Here is a 15252-nt window from a genome sequence, read left to right on the forward strand (position 1 = left end):
ACGAGAAGGAAAGCTTACATTCTAGGAAGGTAAGTCCAGTTTTACTGTCTTCTGTGTAGCCTGTTGAAGAAAATTAATTTCTTAATCTGATCATTTAATCCTTTGATCAGTATTATGACTTCACCAATTTTAGAGTGAATAGAATGTGGCGTGTTTGCTTTTGCATTAGTGGAACCCAGTACTCATTCCCCTAGGTAAATGCAAATGCATTAATGCTCGGATACTTTATATAAACACTAAGAAATGTTTGCCACTTTTGTTTATTCTTTTATAGAGAGTTAAATTAATACCTTCACATGAAAAAATTATTGATGGAATGTGTAATCCATATGCATTTACACACCTTTCCCGTTAAGTGATGAACTTGATGAGAGCCTGTCACTGTTGCTCCTTAATCAGTAGAAAGGGGTCATCTTTGAGTGACGTGAGGCACTCTTTCCCTCAGGCGCTTATCACGTAGCTTCCACACCAGTCGCACCTCTTGCTGATGTGGAGCTTGCAAACTTCAGAATAATAATTGTTTTTATAGCAAATGTGGATTGAGTTAGAAAGGTCAGTGGTGGCATTATTGGAATTACACTGTGCCTGGTGATACCAAAACTGAAGACATTGAATAGTTAACTATTTCTTGGGAATCAAATTATGCTGCCAAAAAATTCACTTTGTAGGTTAAAAGGAATTGTGGTAGGATGATACACTTTGTTATTTGCTCTGATTCAGAGATAGAGACTGTTAGACTATAGATTAGAAAAGATTGTGGTATTGTTAGGTTTTAAGCATATATCTTTTAGAGTACTACAAATCTCACTAAATGAAGACCTTTTTAAAGGGAACAATCAAGATAGTGTTAACACTGTTGATGTTAGATGTTCAAAAAAGTTCTAAGTAAATCCTAATCTTTGAGAATATCTAAAATATATTTTAATTCATGTTTCCCAGTTTGTTTAAGTAAGAAGCAGCTTTTTCTCCAAGACGCATGAATTTATGTGAATTTCTGGGGGGAGGGGGAACATTCTATTAAATTATTTTAAAAAGAGGATATTTTCCAATCAGAATCCAAATGATTAGCTTTTTATCACAGAAGAATTTGCTAATTAGTACTTTTGCATTCGAAGCAAAATTCTATTTTGTGTATTTGATGTATAAAGTATTTTCCAACATTTTGTGTATTTGAATTCTTTACCATAGGTATTGTTTGTTTGCTTTTTGATGTAGGCCTGTAGTTCAAATACACTTACACTATATATATATATTGTTTTAATTTTGAAGTATAACCCTTAGCACTAGATAGATGTGATTGATTTTTTTTTTATAATACCGTATTTGTACTGTTGAATATATATGTACTTTCTTTTTTAAACAGAAACATAGTGAACTATTCTCTGGATTTCTAAAGTACTTGCTGAATTAAGATCCAAGAGTATTAAATCAACAAAGTAATCAGTGGTCAGTTATTATAAAAACAATATCCTAATAAGTATATACTATTTTTATATATTTAATTTGTAATGTGTAATATTTCTGTGAACATAGACCAAAAAAATTAAGTTCCTTATTCAGATGTCTATAAAGAGCTGTCTTCGATTATAAATGAAACATTTTCTCCAATTTTTGTCTTTCTTTTTACCATGGTCCCCAAATCTTTTTCAGACTGTTGAACCCAGATTTGGTAAATCTAATCTCCTTCCTTTCAAAAGTATCTGAATTAGATCAAGTGAACATTAGTGCATAATGGGCACTAAACATTAATAGAGAATGACTATGTTGGAGTATGATTTAGTTTTACCAAAGAATGGAAGTTTTTTTTTAAAAAGTGCTTAGCACTTCCAGCAAGTAAGCTGCACTGAACTGAAAGTCTGGAATCCAGCTTTGAATTTACACCTATTATACTATCATTTATCTTAATAGCAGATGCACTAAAATTTTCAGTGACTTTCCATTCTTCTGTCCTCAAATGAAATAGTTATGTTGGGAAAAAATCATTAATCTTAAAGTGGTGACAGATAAAAAGAATTTAGTTTGTTGTCAGTACTTCTCAACTTAAAGGTTAGGTCAGCCATGGTTTTTGTCATGACACTGATAAATTTTTCTAATGACCAGAATGGTTTGATCTGTAATAGCTTTTTGTTTTTGTTTTAAGGAATATATGCCTTGGTTATCTGACTTCATCCTAAAAATGGTTTTTTTCTTTTTTCTGTTTTGAATTGTTTCTATTTTACAACACAAAGATAGAATTATACAGCAGTGGGTAAAATTTGATAATATTAAAATATGCATTTTAAATATCTTTATTGAAAACTTAAAATTGTAAAGATAAAAAGTTGGCAAAGGGATCAAGGAGGAGAATGTTCAGGAATCTTTGTGGTTTAAAGAGGGTAAAGATTTCTAGATGATGTTTAATATATTGAGAAGGTAGTGAAGGTACAAAGTCAGAAAAAGGGGCAGGCAGACAGATCTAACCTCAGGAATAAACTCTCTTTGTAAATTTTGAATAATGTTCAGAAAAACAAGGATCAAGATAGTGTGTGATGGAAGAGTCTCTTAGTTAAAAATTCAATCAAAAATAAAGAATAAAAGTACTGATTTATTTTAATACTGAAGAAATAAACTTGAGAGGTTGAAACCATTTATAAAAAGTGGTTGAATTTGTTCCTATTAACTCCTTTTTCTGAATGAATTTTAGTCCTTTTTTTAAAAAAAAATAGAAACTACTTAAATGTTTTTAAATTATTTCCTCTAACTAAAATTACAGAGAGGGAAGGATTGTAAGCAAGTCCATTTCTAATAGTGGTTGTATTTGTGAGAGAATTTTGAATATTTCTTTTTCACTTCTCCAAGTTTCCCTGTAACATGATTTATATTTGTAATACTAGTAGCCAATGTATTTTTTAAAGTAATGCTCCTAATATAAGTAAGAATCAGTCTTGAAGTTTTTCTAAAGTGGTCTTATTTAAATTGGCATCTACTAGATTTTTTAAATATACAGTGCATTTTTTAAATATGCCATTTTTCTTCAAGGTAAGGATAAAATTAAGCTTCGTTATCACCTAATGTATACCTCAGTACTCTCGGACTAGATGCCCTTCCTTTGAAAGTGAATCTGTCTTATTTTACTGATATGCTGCTTCTGTCTTCTATTTAGCCTCTTCAAAACAGTGCCTTACCATGTTGTGTGGAGTCTTTACTGTTGAGAAGGATTCCTGAATTGCTAAAGATTAAACTTTCATTTAATAATATTTTGTGGAGTCATGTTACCATATCTTCATTATTAGCCTTTTCTGATTTTAGTTACTTGTTCTGATTTTTTTTTTCCAGATTCTACACCAAAAAGCAGGGAGAAGCTATAAGATTAAATGATGGCTAAATTTATCAAAGGTTGTACCTTTAGTTGGGCTTCCCAGGTGGCTCAGATGGTAAAAGAATTCTCCTGCAATGCAGAAGATGCTGGAGATGCAGGTTCGATCCCTGGGTCAGGAAGATACCCTGGAGGAGGAAATGGCAACCCACTCCTGTCTTCTTGCCTGGGAAACCCCATGGACAGAGGAGCCTGGCGGGCTCCAGTCCCTGGGGTCGCAAAGAGTTGGACACAACTGAGCACATACGCACATATCTTTAATTTCTTTAGGAGTTCACTACTGTGTGATTAAATTAATAATTGTCTTTTACTCTCATAGATCTGGAAGAAGTTCCCTTCTAAATACATACTATTTACAACAAATTCAGATGTAAGCAGTCAGTCATCTATTGAGAGAATTCTATGAAAATGTCTGCCGCTGTTGTTCAAAAGCATGTTATTTTTTACCTCTTCTGTGAAGGTGAGGAAAATGACTTCTCATAAGCTACTGTTTTAAGTAGTACAATTCAAAATACAGTATTTTAACAATTGTTTTATATCAGTACATTGTATACCTACATCATAATTATAGTACACTGGGGAGAATCACATCACTGTGTCCTTTTGGGTACATTTCTCACCTGCTTGTGTCATTGTCATAGACATTGGGAGATCCAAGTACATGTGTGTTCTGTGTACTGGCATCATAGTGCCACAAGAATGGTGTGTGCATGGTAACCCACACTGTAAAAGTTAGTATGCCTGATTCCTGGTTAAATTGTCAAGTGCTGGATGTTCTGTGATATCCTCCCCAAATTTTTTCTCTATTATATCTAAAAATGCTTTTTTTTCATCCTATAGGGAAATTTTAAAAGTAATGTTCAGCAATTTCAAACAAAATGGAACACCACATTGATTGATTTTAAAACTGTTAATACTTCTTAATACATACATAGTATTTTACTTTTCTGAGTGGGTTACTGTGTGCTTCAGAGACCTTCCTGTGGTTTACTCAGTCTCTGTGTTAGTGAAATCTGAAGTTTGCAAGAGTTCCAGGACAAGGCTAAGGGGTTAAGCATACCATTGAGTAAGGCTGGAGAGTTTATTAGTTCTTGACATCAATAAATTGTTTTCCATGGTTTCACTATGACATGGTACACACAGATTTTGACTTTAAAGTGTCATAATCAGTACCGTAGGAAGAATGTTTTGTGGAAATGATACAGAGTTTAGTTAGAAAGTTTCCAGCTTTCTGAGTGACTTTACTAAAAGAAGATCTCTGAACTTGGGACAAATCTTGGCATCTCCTCCGCCTCACCTCTCTGCTAAGGTTCAGCTGTCTCTGTAGTTAGTCTTGACTGTTGTCTCAAATGTGTCTCTAGTAGTCAAGAGTGGTTGGGGCCACGGCTGCACCTTTCTCTGTGTATTTAGCATTTCCCCTAAATTTACCATTTGAACTCCGGCAAAATAAAATGCCTCAAGTTGACTTGTGTCATTTGAAGTTTGTTTTGTCCAAAACAAGCTTCCCTGGTGGCTCAGATGGTGAAGAATCTGCCTGCAAGCTTGAGGCCTGGCTTCGATCCCTGTGTTGGGAAGATCCCCTGGAGGAAGGCATGGCAACACACTCCAGTATTCTTGCTTGGAGAAAAGAGGCAAGCTAGCTAGAATACTAGCTGAGCCTAGTATGACCATCTCACCTCACTAGTAGCAATAACAACCTCACTTAGCCACGTCTTCTCAGATCCATTTATTTATCCTGAGAAAATAAGAGGTGGTTGCTTTTTAGGTTTGCTCATCAATTCTCAGGTTGGTCATTTTTTTTTTCACTTTTGAAAGACCATTGAAGAATCTATAGCAGGGGACAATTATGTTGCAATTTTATTTTTGCTACAAACTGAAAACACTTTGGCACAGCTACTTACCTATTTCTGTTTTCCTTAATACAAATAGAACTTTCAGCTTAATCTAGTAACATCAAATAGAGGAAAGCAAAAGAGCAGTGCCATTTTGTTAACTTTTTTTAAGTGGAGTCATATAATTTTTCAGTGACATTTGGAGACACAGCTATCATATACATAAAAAAGAAAAAAAAAAAAAACCTGTCTACAAAAATACTGCTTGTAAATGCAGTAGAACACTCTTTGTTGTTGCTATTTCGGCATATGAAGAAATAGCCCAATAAATGGAAACTTACTTGAAACCAATAACATATTTGATTCTTCTCCCCCCACCTTTGTGAGAGAGTGATTCTCAACCCTTGATCCCTTTGGAAAAGCACAGATAGAATCATTAAATCCCAGCAAACCCTTCACAGTATTGTTAGTTTCTAGAGCATATGACCGCTTTGGACATTTAACAGTTTTTATCTGCATAGTGTTCTTACATGATGAGAAATTTTCCTTGATATTTCTTAATTCTCAGAGATTCAGCTGGCATGAGTCTTATGATGTGACTGCCGCTGTACAAATGTAGAAAGAAACTGAGGCAGAAGAGGTACAGTTTCAACAAAAAAGTACAGGATGTTTATATTTTTTCTTTCAGTGAGTTACACCAACCATCCGGGAAGGAGAATTATAATCCAAAGGAGTGACAGTACTGTAAGTATTCATTATTTTTTATGTTGTTTTAATTCATACTTGACCAAGCAGTTAGAAAAGACTGATTCTAGATTGATGAAACACATAAATAGGTATCTGTACACAAATACACAGTCATACTTGGCTTTAAAGCCCCAAATTTAACCCTTAACTTGATAATACCTGATGCTTTTGGAAGAAGTATGATGGTGGCTCTCTTGTATATTTCTGGAGCAGTAACTGCCTTTCATATTTTGGTTTATTTTTAATGCTAAGTACAAAATTGTAACATTTAGATATATTTAACAAGTATATAAACTGAAGTTAAAGCCTTTGAATAAGACCTGTCAACATAGAAGTAGACTACTTTCAGCATTGGAGATATTTGGATATTGAAATCAAAATGGGAACCTAGACCCTGGATAAGAGAACTTACTACTAAATTTTTCTTCACTTTTAAATAACACAATAAGGTTCCATAAAAGATACTTTCGGAAACTAACTCAATAAGGTTCTCTAAGAGATACTTTCAGAATCACATCAGTTAAAATGTGTTCTCACTGCACTTTAGCTCTAGATTTGATTTTAATATTTTCATTGGTTTGACCATTGCCTATGACAGAGCAAGTTGTATAGTTGGTACTCAATAAATATATCACAGAGCAGAGTCACTTAAAGAATCTTTCAGTTCAGATTATCCGAGTGCATAGATTCACAATTAATTTGGAATCCTGACAGCATCTTATCAGTTTGAATGTGTGGAACAGTACCAAAAGGAACAAGTACCACATTCTTCCTATAAATGGAAAAATCTTAAATATGTATTTCTTATAAATTACCATAGTTAGTGGTAATAATAATAGTTTGGATAATGAATGACTTTCAATAAATTTACTCACTAAAAGATACTGAGGAATATATTTAATAGTTCATGTGACTACTGTATATAGCAGTCCAAATAGGTGTTAGAATGGCATCCAGTCTCTTAAGATATCATAAAATATTTACATGTTTACAGATCTCTCCAAGCCAAATCAGGTTAAGCAGCTTTCCAAAGGCAGAATTGGTGAGAAGGGGAAAGAAGTGGTTAAAATTCTATTAGTCACAGCCTCTTGTTTCCAGTCTGTGAATGTGGTAGTTTCTAAAAGCAGTGACTATTCCTCTGAATATCACTTTCATGCCTCAAGATAGTTCTTAATTCCTCTAGCAGCATCACTGGATACTTACTCCTCCAGAAGTATTGGGTTTTATTTAACAACAGTGAAGGTTTGAGGGAAAGCCTTTTTTTTTTCCCCTTCCCCACACCAAACCTGAGTTTAAGTATCATTTATATGAGAACATGCACATAATCTTCCATCATTCCTCTCTCAACACCAAAAAGAAGTACTGATTATTCTTAGAAAAGATTATTTTTTATTTAATGCAGTGAATAGTCAACATTACCAAACATCTGAAATTTGATAGAATGAAACAAAGAGAAATCAGTCATCTGTTAATGGTTACTATCCATATCTGAGGTGGTAGAATATCAGGGTTGTAGATGTTTGAGTAGACAGTGTCAGCACGGAACATAAATCTCACACAAAGTATAATCAAAAGTTACTTCAAACAGATTATACTATCAGTAAACTTTCTGTAATAACATCAGCTTCATGGAGAATAATGTCTTAGCAACAAATAATGATGGTATGTGGACATAAGCATGTCATTATAAACATGATGCACTAAATAGAACATACTGAGGTCAAGGCCTTTCTGTAGAAAGGGAATTTAATTAACATTCTTTTAAGCATAGTGTAATAAACAGATCAAAATAGTTCTATCATAAGAAATAGTATTTAACAACATAGCTTTAAAATAAAAATGCTTTAAAAATCAACTTTGAGATTAAATTTATTTTTAAAGTGTCTTCTTTTAAAGTGAAATATATATTTCTTGCTCTAGCTTTTCTACATTTTTCCAGCATAACCCTTACCTTTACCCTATCCCAGTACGTTGTTAATAAATAGTACAAAACACTTGTCTCCAGCAATATCAACCAAACTTAGTCCCCTACCAAGTCAGGGAAGTAAGACATACTCACCAAGTTTTCTCTCTAGGGTATACTCCCTTGATAGATCAGGAAGCTAGGTATAAAAACTACATGAGAGTCTTGGGAATGCAGTTTTTAAGTATAGATTCTGTGGCAATAGTGAAACATTTTTAAAGGCAAACTTTCCCCTCCCCATAAGCAGTTTATTTTACAAAATAGGTTTTCATGCATTCTAATTTTCAAGAATGATTTTTTTTTTTCTAAAAATGAATGTAATGAGACACTGGCATATCACTTAGTACACTGCATTCTCCTCTACATTAAAATTGACACTAATAACAAAAATCATAAATGCGTTAAAACATTTCAGCAACCTAATGTGAAAGTAGACATATTTTTTTTCTGTGAAATACTTGAGTATTAAATTTTTTAAATGAACAGAGGCATAATCTGACATCAAACCAATGTGAATTTAATTTGCTAGATTTTTGACAACTGAAGTGGGTTGCTAATTTGCTGACTTGGTACAAATTAATAGTGGTTGGTATAAAAATCCTTATAGGCAATCATTTATAAACATGGCAGTATTTTTTGTATCATCCTGTAGAGATTTTAAAGTTTTAGATGGAATGATAGAAGATTTGAAAATTTTCTTTGTAGGATTTCAATGTATGGAAAATTCTCTTGTTGAGGTGACTATACTTTCATTCATAGCTTAAAACCAGCCTAGTCATAGCTAAATAATGTGCACAGGAATGAATATCAGGATCTGAACCTATGTAAGTTGAAATGCATCTGTTCCATTATTCAAGTTCTGGGATTCCCCCCTCCCTTTTGAAATGTATAAAACATAGAAAACTGTAATGGATTATTTTTCAGATAAAAAATAGTCACATAAAAAAAAAAACTTTAAATTCAAATTGACATTTACATTTTATGTAGATTTAATCAGAGCACAGCTGAGCATTTAATCTAATATTCTAGTTTTTCCACTTGTAATTAGAGAAGTATGTATCTCCCAATGTTAACCATTCTTATATTTGTTATTCCAGTGTTATATTATTATCCACAGCTAGCAAGGCTTTTAGGCAGCAATAGCTAAACCTTTATCAAACTGTTTCTGTACAATGGAAGTATATTTTCAAAGACATACGCCTTTGTACACTATTTACAAATTCTCTCAATCATGATAAAAAGGCAAAATAAATAAAAAACAGAAAGGAAGGAAGTGCTGCTGAGGCTGAAGGCTTTTTCTTTTATCCTCCCAAACAGATGCTGGCCTCCCCAGTGCTGGGAGCTGGCTAGCCAAGATTGTTTTTCTTCCTTTTACATGGGCTATGAGAAGGATCTGGTTTCAGTTCTTGGTATTGCACCTGTTTAAACAGAGTTCAGAGAAAGGCTGGTCAGGTGGCCACTTTCTGGCAAAGGAAGGAAAAGCAAAGGAATTGAGAGCCTGTGCTTGGGGGAAAAGTGCTCACTCTGGAAACTATATGAGACCTGCAGCTGGGATGCAGAAAACAATTGAAAGACAGAGCAAGAGTCAAGGGAAATCTTGCCAGAAACTAGATGAGAGCCCTGATAGGAACTTTGCTAACAGGCCAGGATCTCCACTACCCATACACCCATACACACGTAACATTAAAAGCTGAAGCATCTCCATCTATTTTGCAGGGCCGAATAATGGTTCTTTGCAGATTATTATGTGCTTGTTTAATATACGCTTCATCTCCATCCAGCCCACCTTCGGGTCAGATACCAAATCAAAGACTCAACAGAGCAAAGGAAAAAGGTACTGTTGCAACCCAGCTTCAATAGTTTGAATAAAAACATTTCTCATTTTACTCTGAAAATATTTAATGATTAATGGGCACTAATTAACCTCAAAGGATTAAGATATGCCCCCATTTTCAAAAATAAGTTACTTTTGTATGGCTGAGTCAATCTGCTGTGCACCAGAAACTATCACAACATTGTTAATTGTCTGTATTCCAATATAAAATAAAAAGTTTTAGAAAAAAAATCAGTTACTGTTCCCCCGCACACCGCCGCTGCCTTTATTGATGTCTAAATTAGCCATCTTTAAAACTCACCCAATTCATGCAATTTATTTAGGGAAGTGTTTTTCTCAGTATCTGCTGGCACACTTTGCTTTCATCATCTAATATTCCTAATTCCTCCTTCAGGTAATGGTGACTTCCCTTCACAAATTCCAGCTGAATCTTCCTTGGAGGAGGACTGCCCTCCCTCCCTGACACCCTGGTAGGTTCTGTATGCAATGCTGTCTCATTCCCCATCTTCTCTATAAGTTTCTTGTTGGATAACACCCCAACTGGACTAATCCCTGAGTGGCAAAATCTTCTACAGGCTTTATTAACTTTACCTGACTCTTCTAAGACCTTCAAAATTAAATGGATATGAACATGAAAACCCAGTGCCACACTACATTAAAAATGATACAAGCTTAAGAGATATTGCAGGTTTATCTCCAGACCACCGCAGTAAAGTCACGTGAATATTTTGGTTTCCTAGTGCATATAAAAGTTCTGTTTATGATGTATGGAAGCCTGTTAAGGATGCAATAGCATTACATCTAAAAAATACCTTAATTTAAAAGTGTTTCATTGCTTAAAAAAAAATGCTAACCATCATCTAAACCTTCAGTAAGTATTAATCTTTTTACAGCAGTAACATCAGTGATCACAGGAACATAACAAATATAATAATGAAAAAGTTTGAAACATTGTAAGAATTACCAAAATGTGATACACCCACAGTGAGCAAATACTGTTGGAAAAATGGTACCAACGGACTTGCTCAATACCAGGTGGCCACAGACCTTCAATTAGTAAAAAAGCAAATATCTGTGAAGCCCAATAAAATGAGGTATGCCTGCAGTAATAATTAATAATGAAATCTACATACCACTTGCACATCTGAAGGGACTCTGGAAAGGAAATCGAGTAGTTCATTGTTATCAATTGCATACGGATTCCGAAGCTTTTTTGTAAATTTATTGATTCCTGAAAAAGTGACAGATCAAATATTATTGACACCAATATAGTTTGGAGTCCAAAGGCACATTTCTGGCAAAAAAGTATTGTGGTGATTTGAAGATGTAGGTTAAGCTGCCTTGATTTCAACCTTGACTGACTGAACCAGAAAACCCAGTTTTCTCCCTTCCTTTCCTCCCTTCCTTCCACCTTCCAACTCAGTGGCTGCTCTGTTTTCTCTCTTTGTGCTTCAGTGGCTTCTTCCCAGCAGGAAAGGCTTTCTATTTGGGAAACAAAGGGCACAAGCAGTGATCTATCTTGCCTTTCCCCTCAAATACTTCGAAGCTTTTTGTAGTTTTTCATCTATGATAAAACTTGTCTACCCTACATTTTGGATTGGGATTAAGGCAAGAAGTCTGACTTACTGGTTCCCCCTTTTCAAAAGATACTTTTTTTTTTTTCAGTGGTGGGGAAGTGTTGCTGTTATGCAAATTCATGTTTGAAAATGCATGACCTGGTGTTTTGTTTTTTTAATTTTAAACTGACCTGGAATTAGAAAATGTTTACCACCAGCTTTTTAAAAAAAACATAAAAAGCTTTGAAGATGGCGACGCATAAGCATCCTAAACCCATCTCTTCCCACCGACAAACGGGATTTACAGCTGCATATGGAACAGCTGCCTCTGAGAATAACCTGAGAACTGGCTGAGTGATGTCTGCACGCCAACAACGAGAGAAGGCCCGCCTTGAAGCAGGTAGGAGGGGCAGGGGCACAGCCTCACCATAAACTCCACTCCTAGCCTGACAGCTCATGGTCAGAAGGGCTCTCTCTGAGGAGTGAGGGTTTGAACCTCCACGAGACGCCCTCAACTCTTAAGAACTGTACCTAGAGGGGGAAGCCTCTGAAACATCAAGCTTTTTTTCCTTCTAGTTTTGAGAAATAATTGACATACATCACTGTATAAGTTTTAAGGTGTACAACATGATGGTCTCATGTACACATATAGTGAAGTGATTACCCCAGTAGGTTTAGTTCATATCCATCATCTCATATGTTGATAGATAAAAGAATTTTCCTCTTTTTCTATGAGTTTGAGGGGGGTGGTATTTTGCTTTTTTCCCTCCCAATTTCACATAGAAGTGAAATCATATAGTATTTGTTTTTTTCTGACTTATTTCACTTAGCATAATGCCTTCAAATCCATTCATGTTGTCACAGATGGTAGGATTTCCTCGTTTTTTTATGGCTGAATAATATTTCATCGTATACCACTTCTTCATTCATCCACCAGTAGACACTTAAGTTGTTTCCATGAATCAGTTATTGTAAATAATGCTTCTGTGAACATGGGGGTGCAGATATCTTTTGGGGTTGGTCTTTTTGTTTCCCTTGGATAAACTCCCAGAAGTGTAATTGCTGGATCATATGGTATTTCTATATTTATATTTTTAAGCCATCTCCATACTGTTTTCTGTAGTAGCTGTACCACTTCACGTTCCCACCAACAGTGTATAAGGGTTCCCTTTTCTCTGCATCCATGCCAGCATGTTATCTGTTGTCTTTTTGATGATAGCCATTCTAACAGCCATGAGATGCTATCTCATTGTGGTTTTAATTTGCATTTCCTTAGTGGCTAGGGTTATTGAGCATCTTTTCATGGACCTGCTGGCCATTCATACATATCTTTGGGAGTATATTTGTTCAGGTCCTTTGCCCATTTTTATGATGATTATTTTGCTCTTGGGTTATATTGGGCCTTTATTGGATATTAGCCCCTTATTACACATATGGTTTGCTAGTATTTTTTTTTCCCACTCTGTAGACTGTCTGTTCACTTTGTTGATGGTTTCTTTAGCAATGCAGAAGCTTTTTGGCTTTATAGAGTCCCACTTGTTTGTTTTTAATTTTGTTGGTTGTAGTTTGGATGTGATTTTCAAAAATTGTTTTCTTCTAGAAGTTTCATTGTTTTAGGTCTTACAGTCCATTTCAAGTTATTATTTTTGATTAGTGTAACATAGGGGTCAGGTTTCATTTTTTACCTGTGACTGTCCTGTTTTCCCAGCCCCATCTGTTGAAAGGACAGTCCTTTCTCATTGAGTATTCTTGGCTCCCTGGTTAGATATTAGTTTACCATATATGCTTGGGTTTTTTCTGGGCTCTCAATTTTTGTCTCAAAACACATAGCTTTGAAAACCAACTTGCATGTTTAGACTTACCCTCTCCAGGACCCAGCATGTAAGCAGCTGACCCAGAGGCAACCAGACCATTTGTGGGAAAGGATCATTTGCTTCCCTCCAGGCACTGAAGGGAAGTCACTCGGGGAAGACGTCTGCTTGAAATGTTCAGGAGCCTGCCTGCTTGAGGGACAGAGACTGACAGCCATCTTTTTTTTTCTTTTCTTTCCTGGCAGGAACCATCTCTCCCCAGCTACCTTGCTCCAGCCAGTTGGTAACCATCTTCATGCCCACCCTCTGCCATGCTCCAGAGCACCAGCATCTCCCTGAGGGGAGCTGTCACACATCCGGTGCCCGACGTTTTACGTCTATGAGGCAGTTCAAGATGGCAGCCTAGGACAATCATTAACTCACCTCTTTGAGACAGTCTCACCATAAACCCCATGCCCAGTGCAGCTACCCAACCATCAGGAGGAAGCTCACAAGCCCAGAGCTTCTCTCTCAGTAGCCAGGAGAGAGTAGCTTTTGTACACCACATAAGGCACCTCAGCTTTTAAGACCTGCATCTGAGAGATAGCCCTCAAGGCACCTGGCTTTCAAAACCAACAGGCTTGCAATCATGGAACCCAGAGGCCTATAGTGAAAGGAAAATGGCTCTTAAAGAGCTCGTGAGCACTCACTCGTCACAGGACCCAGCACAGAAGCGAAACTGTCTGAAAGGTGCCCAGGTTCTATGTGAAGAAAGTTCATTCTACTAATATTAAGGTGTTGGCCAAAGAGGCAGGGACCTGCTGGGATACTCTCTGGGGATGGAAGCTCCTGAGTCCCATCTTTGAGCTCTCGCTGCACTGCACTTCAGAGCACCAGTATCTCTCGGAGGGGAACTTTTACCCCTGTCTGGTGTCCTGGGTTTTGTGGCTGCCACCCAGGGGGATACCCCTTGAGTGTTTGGCTCTGAAGGCTAGGGGACTTGTATTCCTGGGTCTGTGAAACTATGACATTCGGAGAGATGGTTCTTGGCAGACCACCACTCCCAGGGAACCAGACAACAGACTGAGACACATCCCCCAGTCTTTCCAAGAAAGGGCCTATTTGCTTGTCTGGGAGCTTTGACCTGAGGGGCAGGATTCTGGGCTGGCCCACGTAGAGGAACCTATGGAAGGGCTGTCAGGAAACAGTGGAGGCTGGAGGATGCAGTCGTTGCCTTCTCCAGCCGGCCAGCATCTCCCAGAGCCTTGTCTGGTGCCCCAGTTTTTGCAGCTGCTCTCAGGAGACACCCCTACATCCCTAGTTCTGGTGGCCAGAGGGGCTGATGTTTGCAGGTTCTGAAGGACTGTGACCAATGGAGAAAAGAGTTCTGACACCCTCAGGGCACAGCAAGAAGTAGAGACCAAGGAGCTCAGCCTGTCTATGAAACAGGCCTATAAGCTAATGGTTGCAGCCTGAGGGGCAGGCTTCTAATTAAACACACATCGAAGGGCTGTGAACCCTTCTAGACACCTCAGAGGGGCTCCCTTACACATGTCTGGTGCCCCAGTTTTTGCAGCTGCCACCCAGGGGATGCCCCTCAACCACCTGACTCTGGAGGTCAGGGGAGCTGGTGTGCCTGCCTGGGTCCGCTAGAACTGTAACACCCAAGAGACAGGTCTCAGCAAGCTGCCCCCACCAGGGCACTGCACAAACGGGAGACTGCAGCACACCCCCAGGGTTTCTATGAAAGACGCCTACTTGCTTGTCCTGGAGCTTTGGCCTGAGGCGCCACTTTCAGGTTTGGCACACATCTGAAGGCCTGCGGGGGTCGCTCAGGGAACAGAGGCCAGGGGTGCTGTCATCACCACTCTCCCTCAGCACAGCTCATCAGTTGTCTCCCAGAAAAGAGCTTACAAACTCACCAGAAGCCCCAATTTTTGTAACTGTCACCCAGGGGACACCTCCAGATCCTCTGGTGGCCAGCTGGGCCTACACTTGCAGCCCACTGTGTGTATTTGCCTTAAAAGCTGCAGCCCACAGGGCTGACTCTCAGTGAGCCTGAGTCTAGGTGCTGACTGAGCGCCTCCTGTTGGAGACACTGACAGGTCTTGGCATATCCTCTACTCCTAAGAGCTGTTAAAACAGGCTGCCCAGACCGTCAGAAAGGTCTGAGAG

At 37.5% G+C, this 15252-nt stretch overlaps 1 protein-coding gene across 8 annotated transcripts in view; it reads right to left on the reverse strand.

Moving 5' to 3' along the window:
* Nucleotides 1-7300: 7300 nt before the first annotated feature.
* The window catches only part of MCTP1 (multiple C2 and transmembrane domain containing 1), a 545955-nt gene continuing 538003 nt past the window's right edge, over nt 7301-15252 (reverse strand). For all 8 annotated transcript variants that reach the window (XM_070465825.1, XM_070465823.1, XM_020873018.2 and 5 more), the window contains 2 exons: nt 10865-10962; nt 7301-9315 (listed from right to left, as the gene is read on the reverse strand). In XM_070465825.1, coding sequence (XP_070321926.1) covers nt 9244-9315; nt 10865-10962 — 170 coding nt within the window. In that variant the 3' untranslated portion in view covers nt 7301-9243. The remainder of the gene's footprint in view (nt 9316-10864; nt 10963-15252) is intronic.

Source organism: Odocoileus virginianus, chromosome 3 (genome assembly GCF_023699985.2).
Source record: "Odocoileus virginianus isolate 20LAN1187 ecotype Illinois chromosome 3, Ovbor_1.2, whole genome shotgun sequence".
In the NCBI taxonomy this organism is placed as follows: Eukaryota; Metazoa; Chordata; class Mammalia; order Artiodactyla; family Cervidae; genus Odocoileus; species Odocoileus virginianus.